General features: G+C 40.8%; 1 protein-coding gene across 1 annotated transcript in view; it reads right to left on the reverse strand.

Moving 5' to 3' along the window:
• The window catches only part of SH3BGR (SH3 domain binding glutamate rich protein), a 29,448-nt gene extending 15,693 nt beyond the window's left edge, over positions 1-13,755 (reverse strand). Inside the window, exons 1-3 of the mRNA XM_069785090.1 lie at positions 13,501-13,755; positions 7,572-7,757; positions 1,028-1,108 (exon numbers count right to left, since the gene is read on the reverse strand). Coding sequence (XP_069641191.1) covers positions 1,028-1,108; positions 7,572-7,757; positions 13,501-13,545 — 312 coding nt within the window. The 5' untranslated portion in view covers positions 13,546-13,755. The remainder of the gene's footprint in view (positions 1-1,027; positions 1,109-7,571; positions 7,758-13,500) is intronic.
• Positions 13,756-21,988: the final 8,233 nt, after the last annotated feature.

Here is a 21,988-nt window from a genome sequence, read left to right on the forward strand (position 1 = left end):
AGCAACTGTGGCTCTCCCCTGGGTATCTCTTCATCTGTAGCTGTCAAAGCACTTAGCAGAGGCTCCTTTTTCTCTCTGCTTTTACAGAAGAGGAAAACCAGGGACATTTACAACAGCGTTTCACTCAAAGTTGCTACACAGTTGGCAGCAGAGTTGGACCAGAAGGCAGATCTCATGCTCCAGGGCAGTTCTTCAGCCAGGTCACCACAATGCAGCAGAGTCCTCCTATCACTCTGGCTCATCACTCTCTCGATTCATTTCTTTTGTTGAATCACCCATGTTAAAAAGATGGCAATATTAGATTGTCATCTAACATGATCTCAGGATAAGAAAGCTGTAATGCTCTCAGTTATAAAACTTCTAATTAGAAGAAGACTCTGTTAAAGATAAAACACATTGTTTTCTCTAAAATGAAGAAAAAGAAAAAAATAATAAAAAAATCTTTTTCTTTTGCCATATATATACTAGAGCACTGTCAAAATACAGTGGACGGAGGACAATGGGTAGACTTGCCAAAGGGATTTTGTGAAGTCTTGAGTGAGACTTTAAGTTACCTCCTCAAGGCAGAGGGAGCAAACCTCATAGTGCCAGTCTGCGTGTACACACAGAGGATGGAACAGATTCATACCCCAGCTCCTCTGTTGGTGGCCAGTACAAACCCTGTTTGCCTAAGGTTTGATGCAGTCAGATGAAGGTTTCTTGTAATTAACACAACCTATAAATTGCATTAGGAAATTCTGCATTGTTTAAAAACAGAACATGATAAAATACTGCCTTGTGTCAACAATAACAACAAAAAAACCATCAGCTGGAGGCATGGTAACAAGCCTGCAGTAAAAGAAGGGGAGAAGCATTTTCTAATATTTAGTGAAGCAGCCACTTTCTTCTCCCTTAAGAACACTTTGCTGCACCAGCACCTAATGTAATGCTTGTCACTGCCCCTTATTTGACATGCTGAGTCACTGTCTATCTTCAACTTTTATTAAAACCAAATAAATGTCCCCCACAGAAGGAGAGCAGTGCATACCTTTGTGCCTGGAGGAGGAGCAAGACCCAGGAACGAATAAATAATATTTTCTTCCTTAGCAGAGAAAAAGGATTCAAAATCCTAAAAAAGGAACAAACAAACAACAGAGAATTGGTAACAAAAATCAAACAAAAAGCACAGGAGGAAGAGACTAGCCCAAGCAAATCTTTCTTATATTGATGAGAATGACTATGCATTTGTACAAGTGCCTACATTATATAAGGCCCAGGAAGAAAACTCAGATAAAGGAAGTTTCATACTGGCTGGCAAAATGATCAAATGGGCAAATCTCTTCAGAGATTTACACTTTAATTATATCACATCTATGTCAGAATCAGATAAAATTAAGCATCTCATTTTAATGTGCCTCAGCTGTACACACCAAAGCAAAGCTATCCCCCTTTAAACGTTAAAATAAAATTTGCTGTGAATAAGAACACAAAATAGGCCCTCAAAACCCTGGACAGCTTTATGGCAAATAAAAGGCAACAGTCAACATAACAGCACAAGTGAAATGATAATGATGAAACTGTTTATTTGAAAGAAAAGCATTCTGGTTAGAATGCAGTTACTTTTCAGCCAAACTTGGCAAAGGACTGTGTTGTTCCCTCTGACATATATGCACCAGCCAAAATGTCTTGTCCACATGTGAACTGAAGTTATAAATCATTATGTTAAATGCCTGTTTTCTCTTCAGTGCTAATATAACTGAAAACACTTGAGGGATGGCTCCTATCCTACCATCTAGAACTTGCATGGTCTTTACTGTATTCACCTGTACAACTTTCCTATCAATTAAGGAAGGTCTGCTATCACTAGTTTGTTACTGGGGAGTTCATGGCTCACATCTTACACAGGTAAAAATCAACATGTATTTAAGATCTCAGCAGAAACTCTGGTCATAAGTGACTGGCCCACAATCACACAGCAGCTCTGTGTAGGACAGGGGACTGAACGCATGTCTGCCGAGTCCTAGACTACTGCCTTGACTACGTCATCATCCTCCTTCTTATCCCAAGTAACTCCAGAACTAGAAACCTGTAAATAATAAGGTGCTGAGTCATCCTTGAGACTTGTTTGTGAAGCTGGGTTAGGACCTGAGTTGTTTTATTGGACTGTTTTAGCATTTCTAGAGAATGAATTATTGCCCAAGGGTAATCCTAGGGAAAGGCTGGAGTGGATGGTTTAGAAGACACCTTAATATCAACAAGACTGGAATCAATGACATTTCAGTCCAGTTTGAAAGAGGTAACATAGCTTAACAGACAGGATAAATGACCGCCTCTTTCACTGATTTACCTAAGAGACAGATTGGCTTTCACACAGACCTAGCTACAGGCAATGGGAACTGTCCAGTCTGGGAGAAGCCCCAGAGCACTTTTTGCCCTGACCAGGCAGAATACCTGCTGCTGTTCCAGGCCACCCATTTCTCAAACCATGTCTTTGTTGTTTTCATGTTGCTGTGGGGTTCTCCTTCTTATCTAACCCAGGTCCACCCTAAGTATTTAAGAAAGCCAGTGTCTGAAGTCTAACCCATAAACTTAGGAGCAATACAGCAAACAAGAACACGAGGATTTTCTGCAATTCAAAGGGCTGGAATTTGACATGGGCCTTTGTCAGGCCATACAAACACAGGAAACTTGTGTCCTCCTGCATACCACATACTCGTAAAACAGCCTAAGCAAACTATGGCACAACATGTCAATAGCTGGGAAACAAAGAGAAGACTATAACAAGGAAGGGCCATGAAGTGGCCTTGGTATTTTATACATCTTGTTAGTTCCTCCGCAGAGGAAAAGCAGCAAATATTGTAAGTGTACTAAAAATCTCTGGAGACACACAGCCTTGTAGATAACCAGACCTGAGAGCACAGGCAAGTGGTGTGAATGACCAGATGAACCCCTTATCAGAAGAGGATACAACCTTCTATCATATCAGGTACACCTTGGCAACTGGTAGTGTACAATGACATCCCACAGTAAATGCGGTATCTCACAGTAAATGGAAGGTCAATTACCTTGCTTACACTGAGAAGCAAGCTATTATGTATTTAGCATGGAGTAAAAGCATGACTACAGTGACCATGGAATAGTTTTTCTATTGTATATTTGCACTCTTACTTTCTTAATGGTGACTTGTTCACATCTCCATTCACTGAATGACCAAAGATAACTGTTCCCAAGGCAGGCAGTAAGAAAAATGAGCAGTAACAATTTATTTCAGGTATGCAATAATATTATACCTGTATGAGAAGACGTAAAAGGTCTAGGCAGAGGCTAATGGTGTCATTTGTCTTTGGAACTAGTCTTTGAAAAATACAGTGAAAGATATTTAAAAAAAAATCAATGAGTTTTTCTTTATGATATGAGTGAAAATGCACATATACACTCTATGCCAGCATCCTTTGTATGACCACTGTGGAAATGCCAGACAGCAAAACAGCAAACTCCAATTCAACATCAGTGGAAAGTTCTTCCCCGCATGAGTGGTATGGCACAACATCAGAGCGCACAGAGAGGGCATGGAAACACCATCCTTGGAGACTTTTGAAACCCAGATGGCCAAAGCCCAAAGCAATATAAGCTAACTTTAAAGCTATCCTCGCTTTGAGCTGCAGGCTGGACTGCAGACCTCCAGAGGTCCCTACGATTTCTGTATATTTGACTTTAGCAGCTATATGAAGCATGAAATAAAAGTCTTACCTAATAATTCAGAGATTCTTTAAAAAAAGTATGTACATGGGTAGTTTATTCTATGGATTTCAGTTTACAGAGAAAAGCATAGATTTCAGTTTACAGAGAAAACCAGAAGTTTATATTCCATTTCTTTGCTAGTTTTCCAGGGCTTTTTGTTAAGAAAAACAAAGACAAGAGCAACAGAGTGCTCAATATATTTAGAAAGTGACACAGATGCAGATGTCTGTCTAGACATGAGCAAAGAAGCAGCTTAAGAAAAAGATCAAATAAGATCATAATTGCCAACACTGATGGATTAGAATGGATACTTGAAATTGGTGCTATAGCCAGGCATACAAAATGAATCCATTTCTAATCTGTTTCTTCAAGTGGCAATACCAAAGATCTGAAAGAAAAATAGGATTCAAGCTATTTATAAGTAAGTCTTAAGCTTCTCTGACCTCATGGAAAAGCTGTTCACGGTGTATTTTCATAAATGCCTCCATAAGAAACCTCCATTTTACTGTACAATTTAGGAAGTGAAGCAGCTCTTCAGCATCAGCCAGAAGATGCAGATACTTTTACGTATCAGCAGAAAAGGAGATTAGCAACAGGACTGCATTTACTTGCTCATTATGTCAGTCTGTTACAGCATGAAAAGGAAGCCTCCTCACCAGTCCCCAGAATCCCCTCTTCCCTTACCTCCACGCCCAAAATTTCACTGAACTGCAGAAGAAGGGATTGGAGAAGATCTCAAAGGACCATTTCTCCAAGGTAGGAACCACGACGCTATTCCTGATAGGTGTTTCTCCAATCCATTGGTAATGACCTTTAATTAGATAATGAGATTATCTCCTGAAAACTACATATTTTTTTCTAATGTCTGACTTAAAGTCTCTTTGCTGCATTTTTTGCGCATTATATCTTGTCCCACCTCCAGTGGGTGTGGAGCAGTCATATTTACAAAATCCTAGAACCACAGGATGGTTGGTGGTGAGAGGTGGAAAGACACCTCAGTAGACCACCTCTAGTCCAACCTCCTGCTCAAAGCAGGGTCAATACTGAATTCAGACCAATAATTAATTCCTTTTTGCTGCAGCCCTTAAAATATTTGAAGGTTGTCATGTCTCTCTCCAAATCCCTCTTTCTCAGGGTGAGGAAGGAAATCTTTTATCTTGAATTTTCATCTCCCAAGGCCAGTGGTCCCAGGCAAGCATGCTGCTAAAGCATATACACATGCACATGTGTGAATGGGAATGAAACATACAGGACAATCAATAGGAAGAGAAGTGAGGGAAAAGAGTGATCTCAGAAAGGAGAATGATGAGTAATGAAGTGTAACAAGTTTGACCTAAAACCAAAGGACTATCTGGGAATGAAGAAAGGAAAAAATCAGTAGGAAGGAGAAAGAGAAAATGTCTTACAAAAAAATAGGTGTAAAGAGCTTGACTTGTTTAGCATAGCAAAATGAAGCTTAATAGAGGATATGATTCCCATTTAAAAATACATTGGGCTAGAGCTGTTTAAGCTAAAGGGTGATTTTGGCATGCCAGGAAATGGTTATAAAGTGGCTTCATTTACCCAGGCTACAAATTTGAAGGTTTCTAGATGCCACGAGTCTGAGGCCCTTGAAGACTGTACTAATAAGAGCAACATATTTTAAAGGCATTTTCATGAATTCAAAATACTGGATTGGAGTCCATGACTCAGACAGAACTTTGCAATTTGCAGCCCTATTTTTAATAAAGCAGCTGAGGGCAAAGGAAGTGGTATACAGGGGAAGAGTTAAGATATACCATGTAAACTTTAAACAGCATAAAACAGTTCTGGATTTCAGAATGATGGGTCTGTTGGACCTGCACAGATTATGCAGGGAAGTAGAATGCAAATCCCCAGCTTTATATTGTAGACATGTTGCAGAAGACATCATGTCACTTGGAGGAATTTTGCACCAGTCTGCCAGCCTCTGGCCATGTTCTCAACTAGCCCACATAATCCCACTTCACACTCACTGTGCAGTTCCCTTAAGGCACCTTCCCCTGAGGAGAAGGATAAGGCTCATGTACTGATATGGATCTCCTTAACTTATTTATTTTGAAATAATGATGCTATAAATTAATCTTTGTTATGCACCTACTGGGATCATTAGCTATGAGCTCTGAGGGCTGGGTACATTAGAACTCCGGAGACTTTTAGACTAATTGTAAATTTGATTTACTTTTTAAATCAGTAGCTGCAACCCCTTTCCACATGGAGATGCCTTTGCAAAGGACTCTGTCTTAACTTAAATTTATTTCAAGATGTAGATTATCTGGCTTCCTGAAATAGCTTCAGACATGGAGTTAAAACAGTATATTTATCATTTACTGGCAAGGCTGACCAGCTGAAACATTTTGTAAGGCAATTACTCTTTAATTCACTATATAACCTCTCCAGGGAATATCAGAAATATTTATAGCAACATTGGCTGCCACAAAATCCAGAGTAAGATATATCAAAATATACCTTTTATTTGTGCAGACTGGATGTTGAAATGCACATGAACTCTAACCTACCAAGTTCTCTTTTAAGATTCCTGTGAGAAAATGAGGAAACAATTGCACTCCATTATTCATACTAGCAACTTTTGTTCTGAGAGCACTGAAGTTAATTCTGAAAACTTAGTGGCATGTAAATCCCTTCTGTCTCAAAACAACCTTTGCAGTAGTTCACACTGGATTTGTGGAGTAACTTAAAACTGGGCTCACTATGTGATCTGCGTTTCAGAGTACTTTGCAAGTTCATTTCAGCGATCATATCAGAGTACTTTCCAGACTGTATTTCCATCCAGACTATAAGAAAAAACTGTCTCAGATATCTCTTCTGATCCATGATTCTAATATTCATGCTGATACAGTATGAGCTATCACTGATTTGAACAAACTCTCTCAAGAGAAATAACATTTTACAAGCATATATGAAAATATAAAAGCATTTGATGAGCGTTACAATTTCTGTTATGAAGAGTTGGATATTTATTGAATAAGCAATATAATTTCAATAATTCAAACCACATACTAGAAATATTCCAGTCAACTATAATTCCTATTTATTTGTATAATATAATGGAAAAGAAAGATTCCTGTCCACAACCCCTGGTGCCTCAGACATCTGCTTGACTTCCTAGCAACCCAGATGAGTCTGTGTCAAACAAACAAAATACCAACACTCACCATGCAAAATTAACTGAAAGTTCAAGAAGCAAAGTGCAATACAGCTAGAGATAGCACATCAGCCTTGCTATGAACGCTAGTCTTGAGTAGCTTGGTATTGTCAAACGACATAATTGGGCATTTACTACTCCAAGTGCAGCTGAGCTGTCCTCATAATCTACATTTGGTTATCCTGAGGTACTGTGTGAAGAAGCCATAGTATCACCTAGGCAGTACTGCCTTTGGTTTTCAGGAGCTGAAGTGAGAGTGCAGGCAGAGAGCCAAAAGCAGGACAACTTGTGAGTGAGCTACACAGCAGGAGGGAGGAGAGCGTGAGAGGAAAACACAGAGCTCCTCGCAGGTGGCAAACTCCATGCCTTGCAGTGAGCTCTGGGTCCTGCATAGGCTCTGGGTCTGCGGGGGATAATCCATACAGTCTGTTAAGCAGAGTTTCTCTAGTCAGTTTTCCTTCCATGCGTATTTTTCTGTTAAAAAGGAGTAATCTTTTGTTTCATTGCTTTTCTGCGCCTAAAAAAATGTTTTCTAAGAATTGTTCTTTCAACGTGAATCTCAAATTTACTTAAGGAGTTTGTCTGATGCTTCCTACTAACAGAAAAGAGTCACCTTCTCTGAAAGAAGACTTTCTGAAGGTATTTAAATTTCCAAACGGTTTCTTACCCCACAGTACCGCTCCTCGTTGAAGATCTGTGGAGGGAGAGGAATTCCATTCTGAGGCTTTTTTTCACCTGGGACATTCTCTCTCATCCATTTCCTGTTGTCCTCATCACCTGCTATGTCCATTTGCTGAAAGTCAATCTTGTTGGCCTCTAAAAAGCCAACTACTTCTTGCTGTTTCTTTTTGATCTAGTTAGGAAAGAGGAAAACAAAATTCCTTCTTTAAAAAGAAAATCGTTTTCTAAAAGCAATTGCTATTACAAGCAGAACTAATGCAAGTATGTCAAGTTGGATCCACTACTCCAGTAGGTCCCAAACTTTTTGAAGCTGAGATTCAACACTGCTTCTCAGCACCCACAGCACTGCAATTACTTCCCCCTGCCTCCCCCCAGCTTCTTTCTTTCCTCCCTGGAAGCAGTCATACCTCCATCTAAGAAATGAGGCTCAGCAGGGAGCCTCCTACTCCGTTCCCAGATCTATGAGTGTGGTCTACAAATACCTAAACTAATCCTGCCTAAAGTCAGCACAGGTCTGAGAATGTACATATTCTCCTCAACATGTAACAGTCTCCTTTTTCCTACTCATTACATACGACATTTAGCTTTCCATGAGCCGCATGTTTTTCTCTGTCCCTGTTCTTTAATGCTGGGCATAATTAAATACAAGTGAAAGCTCAATGAAAATCCAGTACAGCTTAACTCCTGTGCTTGGATATTTCCCACATTACAGAATGATGTTCCAGTTGGACCATGAAGAATATATTACATACAAATAAAGCATGTCATACACAGCTTCTGTGCCACCTAAAATTCAGTCATGGCCCTTATTGCCCTTGATACTAGTTCTGTACAGACCTAGGATGCAAGCATCAACCTCATAACCTATCCGTTTACTTTGAAGTTGTAATACTCACTATACTTCTCTACTAAAGGAATGCTACGCCTAAACAACATTTAAAGAACTATATGTCTAACTTCTCTAAGAGCTGCAAGGTCAAACTTTAGCCCTACAAATACTGCAGCATTTGAAGCAAGCACTGTTTGGACTGATCTATACAAATTCTCTCAAGCTGCTCTTTGGTCACAGACAACTGAATTACTATCTAGCACAATCACGTTCCAGACATGACTCTCTTCTCCCAGTCAAGCTACTCCATGCAGCAAGTTAGTGTCTTATATAGACAGTAGCTAGAACGATGTATCAAGGTAATTTTTACAAATGAGCCATCATATGATTTGAAACCATGTCTTTCACAAGTCAGACATCTGAACAACTGAATTTAAAGTGACACCAAACTAGTGTAAATCAGTCTGAGACGGACAATGATATGAGAAATAATTAATGATTATGTATTTCTATAATCTAATAAACCTGAAAAGCTGAAGTGGAGTGATAGCCTATTATATTGGAAGAATGAATTTTCATGACTGAGGATAAAATTTCTTTTTCTTGTTTAAATAAGGAAGTACCTATCTATACAGCTATGCTTGCTTATAAAAAATAACAAACATAAAATGCTGTACATTTTTATGACAACAACAGAGGTTTATGATGAGCTAAAAAAAGTATATCACTTTGAATGGAAACACTAATCCAAAGCGTTCAAAAGCCATGCAGTTGACAGATCTCAAAAGTGCTCATTTACATTCTTATTTTCCCTTTTTAAACAGAGGCCATGTTCGTAATGGCTATTTAGCTGCACAGTTATTTGCAGAACACGTTCAGGTGACAGAAAGGATTACTTGAGCGACATTCATTGGAGGAAGTGGCAGGATAATGTTTGCATAAATGGTTAATAAAATCTGCATGAGCCAGTACTAAGAGTTTCACCACATGCTCTGAAAGCCAGTGCACTGAAGTGCTGTCAGCTGCAATTTCAGCGTCAGCTTGTCTCTTTGGACACAGGCACTGAAGCAGATATGGCTCCTGGAATAGCTAGTGTCCTGGACAGATAGTGCCTCTGAGGAGATAATGGAAACTGAGCTATAGATTCTGTGCTCCCTTGCTTTTAGAATTAAACCTGGATAAACAATTTTTCTTCAGCTTGAGTTTCATAATACACAGGAGGTTCAGCCAGCACCAGGACAGAAAGCAAAAATTAGGAGAGGGTTGCGTGAAAAATGAATGTTGGGGAAAAATAAAAAGTTACATGCAATTATGCCTGCATAAGGAAAAGGGAAGATGTTTCTCATTATGATAACAACAATAAACTATGCAGAAGATGTACTATGTCTTAAGGCTTACAATTACTAGGGTTTAGGCAGAGCAGAAGACTTGGGACATGCTATGTATGAAACCATAAAGCAAGCCTCTGCTGTGGCTGGCACTAGGTAGCTGGGCAACCGAAAGAATCTCTCCAGCAAACAGCACTCAGAGAGGGAATCTTCCAGGACGTAACAACACAGAGGACACGGAACGTATTTTCCCAGAATGGATGAGCTTGCAGGAGCTTGTTTGTGCCCTCACTTGTGTCTGGTGGCATGGGAAGAATTCAGATTACTTGGGCATAGATTCCTTGGGAAGTGGTGGTGAGCAGGATATTATTTCATCAATGTCATTTTGCCTTTCAACAAAGTTTAAGTTCCACCATCCCTAGCTGCTGGTCCCTTAAAATATGAAAAAAAACTGTTTCAAATAAACATTATCTAGCTAGAGTGTAAGAGCTACAGGTAATATTAGTTTCACCTGATGCATAATTAAATATTATCATCTATATCCTCACAATCCAGAGCATTCGTGTTGACCAACTGCCTATAGCAGAAGCAAACAGTACAATAGTCAACAACTTATAGCAAGAGGAACATTAATGTTGATAGGCAGAGTTGCTGTAGCTTCTGGTTTTAACACCACATGGACAACATATTCCTGATAATTATTCTTATTTATCACACTCTAACTTCTGATTTGACTTGAAATTGATTTGAAATTTGAGCTCAGGTTTATATATGACTAGATTCAGTCACGCATGACAAACCCCTACCCTGTATTTTAGAGGACATAATTCAAATAGCCTGCATTTTCCTCAGTTTTTCTGAGACCTACAGATCTGAAGGTAGGCAAGTTCATAAAATGTCACCAGCAATGCTGGGAATAAAAGGATTTTGGAGGTGCCCTAACTGTGAGCAGCAGTAAGCAAGAACTTGGAAGACATCCTCTCTGTAAGACACAATCCCCCTTTCTCCCGTGATTCACGGTACTTTAGAACCTTGCAGGATATTACCCATTTCTAAACACCTCTGTGGCTAGTAACAAAATTATTTTATTTTTTTTATCGCTTGCTTCAAGCCAAGCATTTAGTACTGTTTAGCGCTATAAATAAGTGTCTCCACTTCTGCTTGCCTTAATGAATAGTTCAATATCAGCTAAGTATGGAGAAGAAAGATAATAAAGCTAAACTTATTTAAAATAAATTTCTGAATCATTGAGGGGAAAAACATGGACTGCAGATTTGCTCTAGAGCCACAGTGAATTATACCATCCAAGCAGCTGATCCAGAGCATCAGAATGTTACTGGGTTCATGGCATTCACTTTTAGGAAGTATTTATTAACATGATAACCCGTTGCAATTAGTAGCAGTGTGACTGTGTAGTATATAGAGTAGAAACTTTTTTCATTCTTTACCAATGATCCTCTGCTGATTTACACCATAGGATGTTTGGCCCATCTTATTTTGAAATTCAAAATGAACAACATGCATTTGATCAGGATCAGACACACTGAAGAGAGCACAGTGCTACTAGGACAACTTAGACTTCCAATTTAAGCTCTTTAGGGATTAAATTCATTCTTCTCAGGAAAAGCTGTACAAGGCTGATACAAAATTTGTTTTTAATAGGATTTTAGTGATATATTGGGGGTTGTGCTGGCTCCTTGCACAAGTGAGTTTTATTTTATATATACCAAAACTCATTAAAGGTTCATTGAAAGGATACCTTCCATCATTTTAATCAGCAAATGTGGAAAACTACTCCTGCTGAACATTGTGTTTACTTGGCATTGCAATTATGTATCAGTAATCTGAACACATGCTGCCTTCTGAGCTATACATACACCCAACACACCAGAAAAGAGGAAATACAGAGGCATATTGCAGTGTAAAGATGCCATACCCTTCCTTCCAGTATATGTCTGGGATCTCACTAACAGCTTTTGTGGGTTGCTAACATACAGTGGAGATGGCATTAATAAGCTTAAAACCTATTACAGTTCACTGGCATTAGCTATCTTTCTTAGCAGTAATAAACCACAGCAGCAATGCTAAACAGCTCAAAATGGCTGGATAAAGCTCGCATGTTGCTCAGTGTTCCATGTAGCATAAACATCCATCCCTTCACTGCAGTCCAAGAGGAAAGGAGTTAGTTATACCTGCTAGCTGGGAGGAGATAAAAGGAATGTGTATAGCAGAGGAAAGATCTTGGTTCAACTAGCGTTAAATATACAATACGCTTAGTTTTAATTGTGTAAGTGATCTCTGAATATCAGTGTTTATTCAAAGCTCTCATACAACTGCCTTGCTGAACTACAGCCCCAATCCTATAGGTGGAGTGGCAACAGCTCGAGGCACATGAGGTGGTGATGGCCCCACCACACATACTGAACGTCCGCACTGGGATTTCGGTCACGGTCACAACTTCCCCCAGAAAATGGGTAAGTGGCAAAGGAGGTAGAGACAAGTCTTCTCTGGCCAAAAGGAGACCAAAAGAGGAGACCAAGCAGGAGCGGAAAGACTGCCAGTCCACAGCATATGGCAATTCATAAAGCCACTTGAGCAGCAACTGCTAGATTACAAATTACCAAACCTGCAGTTTCCAACCCCTTCTTCTTTTTTTCCCTTGCATCTGACATTTCTTATAAAAAAAAGGAATGCTAAAATGTCAATAGTAAATTTAGTGTCAGGGTTAGCAATAGGCTGGTGAGACAAGCTGATGAGAGAACTGCAAACTTCATCAGCCGTATTCCAATTTGAATTTTAGTGAATGACCCCCAGTTCATTTTCTAGAGATGATGGCTCCATGAACAGGAGGTGCTTTTTGGAGCTTTTCAACTCTGGAAACTTCTTAAAGACATGGAGCTGGTGTCAGAGAGACAGAGATGTAGTTACAGCTATGTGCAAGCACCAGCCAGTTTGTTTAGCCATGTCACTGGGAGTGAGTGACTGCCAAAGGAAAACTGCAATCTGAGCTCATCTGGGAACTGGATATAAAAGGAAACAGTCCTTTCCCGGTTCCCACCTCCCACAGACTTCCAACCTTCCTACTATTCACATGCCCTTCCCTTCAGCTGATACACTATGCTGACAGCTACAGCAGTAGATCTCAATACTAAAAATCATCAGTATAGCATTTCAGGAGACACACCACACACACACACACACACCCCCCCCTGAAAAAAAACAACAAACAAACCCAAGGAAAAACAAAACCAACAACAACAACAAACAGGGAAAGGGAGGGGGGTGGGGAAGAATTTTTTTCTGCATAACTTTATTCAGCTTATTTTGGCTCCAGGCTCTTTCTTAGGCAGAGCTCCCATTTTGCAGGAGCAGTGTCCTAAAGTATATTTTAAAAACAAATACGTTAATTTCTACTGTAAACAATCTACCTTAGCTTTTGTGCAAATACAATATCCACTTTTTCCTTCTTCAGTGAATATATATTGCATGTACTTTTTCAAACAGAAGTAAATCTATTAAGTGACAGATAATTTATATGTAAATGTTATAACTGTAGTAAAGCCTCGCATGCAAGCAAGCTACATTACCAGGAATTCTCTACATCTTGAGCAGCTTTCAAGAATAAGGTGATCAGTGCAGACTAGAAGAAATCCAGTGTTTTTTTCTCACATGCAAACTCAGGCTGTCCTGGCATCTTCCAGGCTAATTTACTAACCTGATCCCAGCAGAAAGATGAGTATGTCAAATGAGACACCTACCGCTGTAGACCCCGAAGATGTGGCTACAAAGACTTTGATCACCATGTTGACAGTGATGAAAATGAATCAGCAGAGCACGCCTGCTATCCACAAGTCACCACAGTCCCAAGAGGAATCCAAGTGTTCGGCACCTCCTGGGCTAACCCACGTCCTAAATGAATGCCCCCCTCCAGCAATCCAGCAGCTTTGGCCTCTCCCTCTCCCCGCTGTCCCGGGTTTTCCCACTCAATTGGCTCTTAGGTATTTTGGGATGATGGGCCAGCAGAGGATTGGTTAGTAAGAGGAGCCATAGCAAGGGTTTGCACCTGCCCCTGGCCTTATTGCATTAGATTGACAGGGTGGCAGTCCAAAAAAGGCAAAGGAGAGTAGTGCACCAATGAGACAGGGCTGGAGAAATATTTGGGAGAGGGGGAAGGGACAAGTGAGAAGGGACAAGAGACAGGGAGCTGGCAACTTAGCCCTGGGGGCGACCACAAAGCTGTGGGTAACGTTTAGTGTTGCATGGGCACTGTGACAGCTACCTCCTGCATAAAAGGGCTTGCACCCTCTCCCTGACCACAACAAGGAGGCTTCAGAGTTATAGCTGCAAATTTTACATTATAAAAGGGGAAGGAGGACGGGGAGGGCAGGGGGAGCATAGATGCAGATGTAATTATAGCAGAGATCATATTAAAATAAGTCTCAGTTACAAACACTCTCAGCTTTAAAGAATTCAGATCATCATCCACACTGCAGGGCTCAGGGACTTCTCTGAAATAAAGATGTGTCAGTACACTTCCTAATACTGAGGAGGGCGATTTGGCCAATTCTGTGTATCCAGAACCCATTGTTGTATTTTCTCCTTCTTTTTGCATCACCAGTGAAAATTGCCAGGGCACAAGGTGCAAGAGGAGATCCAGAATATTTGGTAAAAAATATCCCATTCTACTGTGTTATCCAGGATGCTCTTTTTCCATCTGGTTGTCCCCTTCTACCCCTGAGATGGTCACAATTCAGTGGCTGCCTGCACGTATTTGCTTAAGGAGGTGTCTGAGCATGAAAGGTATTTTAGGAATGTTAAATGGTAAAAGATTACTTTTGAATTTTAAGGGCCAAGTTTGTTTCTGGTGTAAGTGAGCAACATGCCAGTGAGCTCAGTAAAGCTGACCCTGTGTCAGAGGTGAAACTGGCCTAGGTTTTAGAAAGTGCTTACACACATTTCAAATGTTAAAATTGAATATAGCAGTGTCCAATCCTGAAAATACTTTAAATGGAACATAATGTTTTCTCTCCAGGATTGATTAGGTAGGACCAAAGGCACAATAGCAAAGATGATCGTGAAAGTAATTTTTTAGTTTGTGCAAACCATTACGTGAAGTGGAAATGCAGTTTCCCATGCATGGAACAGGGATCCTGAAAAACCTCACTGAAAACTAAAAATAACAGTATGGATAGTTTGCACTGTTTACTGTGGTTCATCATCTGTCATTTCTTTCTTCTTTTGAGAGCCAATAGGAGGTCCAGCAGAAAGAAAACCTGTTAGAATCAGGTACTTTTGGAGTTTTTTCCTGTAAGACAAAACCCCCACCTTAGTGCCGAAACATAAATTATTGCCAGAAGTTATTACACATGCTTGTTTCCCAGGAGATTTTATAAGTATAGCCCAGTAAATTCAATGAAAATGACTGGCCCTTTAGAACATACCGTCTCCAAATTAATTTATTTGGTTACTAGTGCCCTGAAGAAGTACAAAGGATGCAGGGGTCATTAAGCATACTGACAAGCCTTGCAAATATAGCGATACTAATAACTAATACTCAAAGTGGTAAATGTTTGCACCATCAAACATCCACGGTCAGGACTGGGACAAAATTGCCAATTAATGCTCTCTCCTGTCCTACTTCACCCCTGAAATGCCTGCTGAACTACACAGGGAAAAACCAGGATGCGGCCCAAAGCCTCTGCCCACCCAGGGCTTGGCAGGTGAGGACGTTAGGGCACGATTCCCACCGCGTCCAGCCTTGGAGAAAAACATTGCTCTGGCTGCTTTCATTGCTATGGGGTTTTCCCCCTTTTTTCAGCATAAAAACTTTTTATGTAAACCCGAACTGTGAGTTTGGAGCCTGTTGGGTTTGGCCTGTGCGCTCCCAGGGCGCGCGCCACGCCACACCACCCGCCATGACACGACATGAGGTGAGGTGAGGTGAGGTGCCTCCACGGCCACCCTGAGGCTCCGCGGCCCACAGCCCGCGTGGCAGAGGGACCCGCTGCCTGCACACCACATTGCCAAATTCCCATTAAGGCCTGGGCGGGCTGCAGGAATGGGAGGGTGGAATGATGCCCGCAGACGCCTCGGCAGGGTGCGGGGCGAGGGAAGGGGGCGAGGGGAAGGCGCCGGGGTGGAGGGCGAGGCCGCCGCGCCGGCTGCGACTACAACTCCCAGGGTGCCCCGCGGCCGCCGCTTGTCCCCATGGCAACGGCGACGCGCCTGGCGGCCGAGGAGGCCAGTAATGGCGGCGGCGGCGGGGGAAACGCTCGGGGGCCCGGAGGGGACGGGGCACGCCGGGCGGAGGTGGGGAGGGATGGAGGAAGTTTCTTGAGAGGGCAGAGGGGATGGTGGGATGCCCCGCCTGGGGGTGCCCTGTGGCGAGGGGCTGCTTTCCCGCTCTGGAGAGGGAGAGCAGAGCAGGGCGGTGGCAGGATGGGTGGCAGGGCCTGGGGCTGAGTGTTGGGGCCTGGGGCTGGGTGTTGAGGTGCTGAGTTGGCTGTCGGGGCGGGGTGCTGATTGCCAGGGCGTCGGGGGGGCTGCCAGGGCACGGCAGGCACTTTGAGGCCTCTGAGGAGGTTAGGGGGAGTGGGGTGGCGGTTGGACCCCACCAGCACCCTGGGGAACCCTACGCTCGTGAGGATGGTGGGGGAGCTCTGGCTTGTGTGGACCACACCAGGGAGCTGTTTGGGGCCCTCGGAGGAGCCCGGGGGCAGGTCGGAGGGCCCTGGATACGCCCTCGCCCTTCCCGCATGAGCAGGTGGGCACTGGCACCCAGCTTGGTTCCCCTGGGGCTCAGGGCTCGGCTGTGAGGCCGAGGGACTGCTGCACCATGCTGGTGAGGGAAGTCAGACAGTGTTCTCCCACCAGGACTCCCCCTTCATTTACTTACTCTGGTTTTGCACATGGACTAGAATTAATTCTTCCCGTGACAGCTGTGCAGTTTCTGGATGCTTGAAATGCCATTTTCATCTTTGACAGATAGATTTTGCCCTAATTATTTTTGTTCCTGCATCTTTTCCTTCAATATGCATTCTCTTGGTGTTTGTCCATTTCGGTCCCCCTTCAGCTACTGCTTTTTTTTTCTCCATTTCTGTAGTAATATCTTTCATTTAATTTCTCTGTTTCTTGTCCTTCACCTTTTGATTTTCTATCTTCTCTTTTTCCATTTTATTTACTTCTCAACATCTGCTCTTGAAGCTGGATGGTGAGTTTTGGCCCACACTTCTAGTCAAAACAATTTAAAGCGGTAGTTTGAAATTTAATTTAAGCTAATTTGATTTAAAGACAATTTGGCCAGAAAGTGTTGACAGTGCCAAATCAAATTTAAACAGAAAAACAAACCTATGTACTAAGCTGGTCTTTGCCTCATCCTTATCTTAAAATAAGAGTTCTCATCTCTTAGGGGTTATTGCACTGGCTCAAATTTAGTAGGTCCCTGGGCATTCCTCAGTCCTCCACAGGGAAGGGTTGTTCATGGAAGGGATTGAAGAGTAATGAAACTGGTTTGAGTCAACCTAGAACATTTTGTGCAATCCTAAATTACACTTTTTAATTTTCTTTGGGAGTTATGTAATTCCCCTCTCCCCTTTAAGAAATTTCATTTAATTTAAAATAAAATGCCACCACAAAGCAAAAATGCCAACAAAGGGGTTAGAATGTTCTAAAATTATCTTCTCATGTTTTTAGTGAAGCCTACTTGTTAAAATCCATCTGAACTAAAATATCATTTTAACCCCCCTCAAATTTCTTTTACATAATTGCTATGCCCCTTTTAGATACCACCCCCCACCCCCCCCACCCCCAAATATACAACTTATTCTACTACTGGGTAGAATTCTGCATCTATAAAACTATGGTCTGAGTAGTCTTCATGTGCAATTAAGAAAATGAAATGGATCGAACTATATCTCAAGAAATAATTTTTACCAGAACCACAGTGTTTAAATAATGCTGCCAGGAGTATGAAGTAGTCTGTTCTTCTACTCTTCAGTAGCCTCAGCAGGGAAGAAAATTGAGGTGTGACATATTCAGAAAGACATAGAAAATTAGTCAGCATTCTGTATTTTTATGCTAAATATATGTTTTTTTAAAAGCCAAACAATTAGGAGAGTTCATTTTGTTTAAAAATTGGGCTATTGAGAAAAGGCAATTCCAGAGGAAGCAGCAATGTTACTTAGAACCTGATCAAACAAAATGAGATCATCATCTCATCAGAGAACCACATCTCTGACAACAGCAGTGCATTACAGATGATATTTTCTGAGCTATATGGGTGCATAGACATGGAGATAAGTGTCTTGCAGCATTTTCAAAAGCAAACAAATGTGTCAAGTACAGTTAACCTGTGAAGAAATTGTTTTCATTAAAAAACCACTGAAATTTTCCCTAATGTTTCTTCTGAAATTGTGCAGAGACATTTCTATTACATTGTGAGGTTTTATTTAGTAAGCTTTGTTGTTTTTACAAACAATTCTAATTTGAAAACAAATAAAATAAAAAAATCCAAAAAGTTTAAGAAAACCTTTATTCCAGTCTCTAAGTCAGATATTCTGTTGTGCAGCTTTAGGTGCTGCTATATCCTCTACCTATAATATTAATATGGCAGCTAAGATTTTTTTTTTCTATTTTTTATGCATAAGTAAATTTTGTGATCTGCTTTGTGATCTAATTATTGAAAAATATGACTAAATGATATTTTAATGACATAAATGGAAAGCTAAAAAATACTATAAAACCACAAATTTCCAGTTTCTAGAGATCTGAAAAAGTGATTTTTTAATATTGTAAAGCACTTTGTAGGTATTGAGCTTAAATACAATTACACTTCTTTTAATTTACATTAATCATGGAGAAAATATATGCATTACAGGAAACAAACTATGGTTTCTATCTACATTTAAATGGTAGTACCTTGTAAATCTTTAGAAAATACATGCCAGTATCATAGTAAATTCTGAGATAAAAACTAGTATATTTCATATTGCAGTTCATTCTGGAAACAAACTTACCCACGTACTACAGACCACACAATTATTTTAATGGGTTAAAGACTAATAACTGGGGTTTTCTAAAGGTAACTTAGTATTTCTTGGCATCATTTAGTATAGTTGAAAACTCTTCAGTATTGTTTATGTTAACTGTAAACAACTCAATAGCATTCTGATAGGTTATGGAGGTCAACTTTTAAGCCTTCTACCATAACACGGTGGTGAACTCAGATGATTGTTTCCTCCATATTTTAGTGACAGAAGATAATAAGTCAGAACATGGCACAAAAAGCGGGGATACTAAAGATTCACCAAAGCACAGAAGTATCAGAAGCAGCAGCTGTAGCAGAAGTAATGATTGTTGGTGACGCAGTAGAGAATACAGAAGTGAAAATTCTCATGCTAACTGTTCTGAGGGCTTTGCCAGTGACTTGCTCTGAAACAGTTAGAAGCAGCAAATGTTTAGAAATACCAGGAGCTGAAGAGAAGAAAACACAGGAAAAAGAAAAAACGAAAAAGGAAAAGAAGAAAAAAGGACAGCGTATCTTCCCCCAAGATGATAACAAAGGTACTTTGTTTTCTGGTAGTAGTAAAATGAGACTCTCTAGAGAAATATAGCTGTTTCCTTTCTTTCGCATTTTTTCAGTAATTAGGACAGGACAAAGAGTTTTTTCAGTGAAGAAAAACAGTAAATCATGTTTCAAACACTAGGAAGGTTACGGAAGAGAGAGAGAGAGATTCCCTATTGTGTTATCCCACGATACTCGACGATCCAAGAGGCGAGATAATCACCTGAGATGTGGAAGTACCTTTGCAATCCTTATTCCTCAGTTTTAATCTGAGGACTTGAAAATGGCTCTCCCACATATACTGCAATTTCTGTTTTTGACCGTGTATCACATGATGTGTCTGAAAAAGCCTTTCCTGAGGAAGGTTACTCAAAAATTGTATGTCTGCACAAAAGTGTCAGTTTTGACAAAAAAGCCAAGTTTTGACCAGCTTAGTCGTGGTGAACCATGTAAAATTCAGTTTGTCCTTCAATGGAGTGACCATATAGCACAAATATATTCCCTTTACATAAGTGTTAACAGTGAAGAATCTTTTCATGTCTGCATGTTTTCGTATCTAGACCCCTACTTTCTTAAGTCCCACCATGCCACACCAAAAAATTAGTGTAAAACCAATAACTCTTTTCCTGCTATGTGTCGAAATTTCATCTAGATCTACCAAGTCTACAAAGTGCAAATCAACCAAAAAAAGAGAGAGGAACCAGTGATTAGCTCTTCTATTATATAAGTCGTATGCTGCTGTCAAGAAGTCATACTGGCATGAAACTAGCAGACCAGAAAGAATGATGACATTTTTTAAATCTATTTAGCAGAAGAATCATTATTAGCTACTAGCTGTGTTGGATATTTTAAGTGGCTATTTTTGCTTGTTCATGGCTACTTGAAATGATTGATTTCCCAGGAACGCAATTATACCCTGCATTTTCAACCTGTATAGATTTTGCAGTATTTTTGTCAGCTTTTGCAGGAAGGTATCTTCCCATTTCTTTTACATCCTCTCATTCCATTCTAGCAAAACAAAATAGTAATGTAATGGTTGTTCTCATTTTTCAAATATTTGTGTGACAACATCTGTGGTCATATTCCTTCCTGCAGTGGAATCATATTACAGAGAACATGCAGGTGTGATGCTTGTATACCTTCCATTTGCTTTGGGTTTTACCTCTGGTGAGTTTTCTTCACAGCACCTGTTAATTTTGCTTGCTGCAGAAGGTCTTGAACATGTCTGACCTCAACTGACTGCTGTAATTTCTTCTCAGTTTACTTGAACCTCCATGACAGTCCTTCTTAATACGTTTAAAACATAAATAAAAAAAATAACTGCCCTGCCCAAATCACAGTCTCTCCTCCTTTTGATTCCTTATCTCAGATTCTGTCTATCCTTTCCTTTTGCTATCACATCGAATTTGATAGTGTATTCCCGCCACGTGGCTCTGGATGAGCGAGGTCCTACCAGCTCAGCCCTGCTCTCTCTCCTCTATCAGCAGGGCCATCAGAACAAAGGCCATTGGGTTTGTGTCCTGAAACAGTTGAGTGGATCAGGTATTTCAGGAATAAGAGCAAAGGATAGACAGAATTGTATAACTGACCCCCTTCATACTTTCCTCTAACTTGCTGCCTCCAGGCCCTGCCGTGGGAAAGGGAGGTGCAGACCTGGGCTGAAGCTGTGGAGAGCATGAGGGCTGGTGCGACTGCTGCCAGCAGGGAAGGAGCGAGCGAGCAATAGGTGCTGCTGCTGCTGCAGGGAAGAGCCCTTTCCCTGCTGAAGCCACTACTCCACGCATCTCTGTCTTCCTAAATAACACTCTTTCCATAGCTTTCCACTATTCTGGCTTAGGTCATGGAAGCAGCGAGGTCACGGCGTGGCGGTGCCTTAGGCAGTGTCCTGCTTTACTTTTCCTACCACTGATTTGATGTTTCTTCCCATCTGCAATGGGATGTTCTGGTTGGGGCCTGCTCCTGTAAAGGGTTTGTGTGCAGAACACCCATTGGATTCAACAGAAGTGCTTGAAAAGATCTGTCCTTTTCCTCTGGTGCTTTTTTAGGTTAGGACCTTGCTTATGTTATCCATAAAATGTTATGTGATCTATAAATTATTCTAATAAACTTCTAGTAAAATACTGCCTGAAATGTCCTGAGAGTAATAGTGACATTGATTATATGCCTGAAAAAGGGGAGCACACTCAGATTTACAGTCTTGACTATTTTCAAATTCTAATTATGTTTCAGGAAAGGAAAATGAGAGTAATTCACCCAGAATGCTGGCCATAAAGGCAGGCAAATGGCAGTAATACACTTAGAATGCTAGCCCATAAAGATTTTTTCAATTGCTGTATAGAAACAGTGTACATAACTGTATAACTGTTCTATACTAATAAGCAGGTAAGGTTTAAAAATGTAGTTCAATTCAAAGCTGACTTGAAAATTCTAAAAAGCTGGTTAGACAACCTAACTGCAGAGAAATTTAACCGTGTGCTATTGTGATCACCTTGTTTTTTGAGTTCTTGCAGACCTGTAGATTACTATGTTGGGTTTTTTCTATCACACCCCTATTCAAGGTGTAGGTCCTCCCTCTTGGGAATCTTTCTAGGTGGGTTGAATTTGGTTCATCAGTCCCCAGATCATGCCTACATTAGTGAACTGCACAATTTACAATTCATTTATTTCCATTGATACTGGAGTAA

The sequence above is a fragment of the Haliaeetus albicilla genome, chromosome 6 (assembly GCF_947461875.1).
Source record: "Haliaeetus albicilla chromosome 6, bHalAlb1.1, whole genome shotgun sequence".
In the NCBI taxonomy this organism is placed as follows: Eukaryota; Metazoa; Chordata; class Aves; order Accipitriformes; family Accipitridae; genus Haliaeetus; species Haliaeetus albicilla.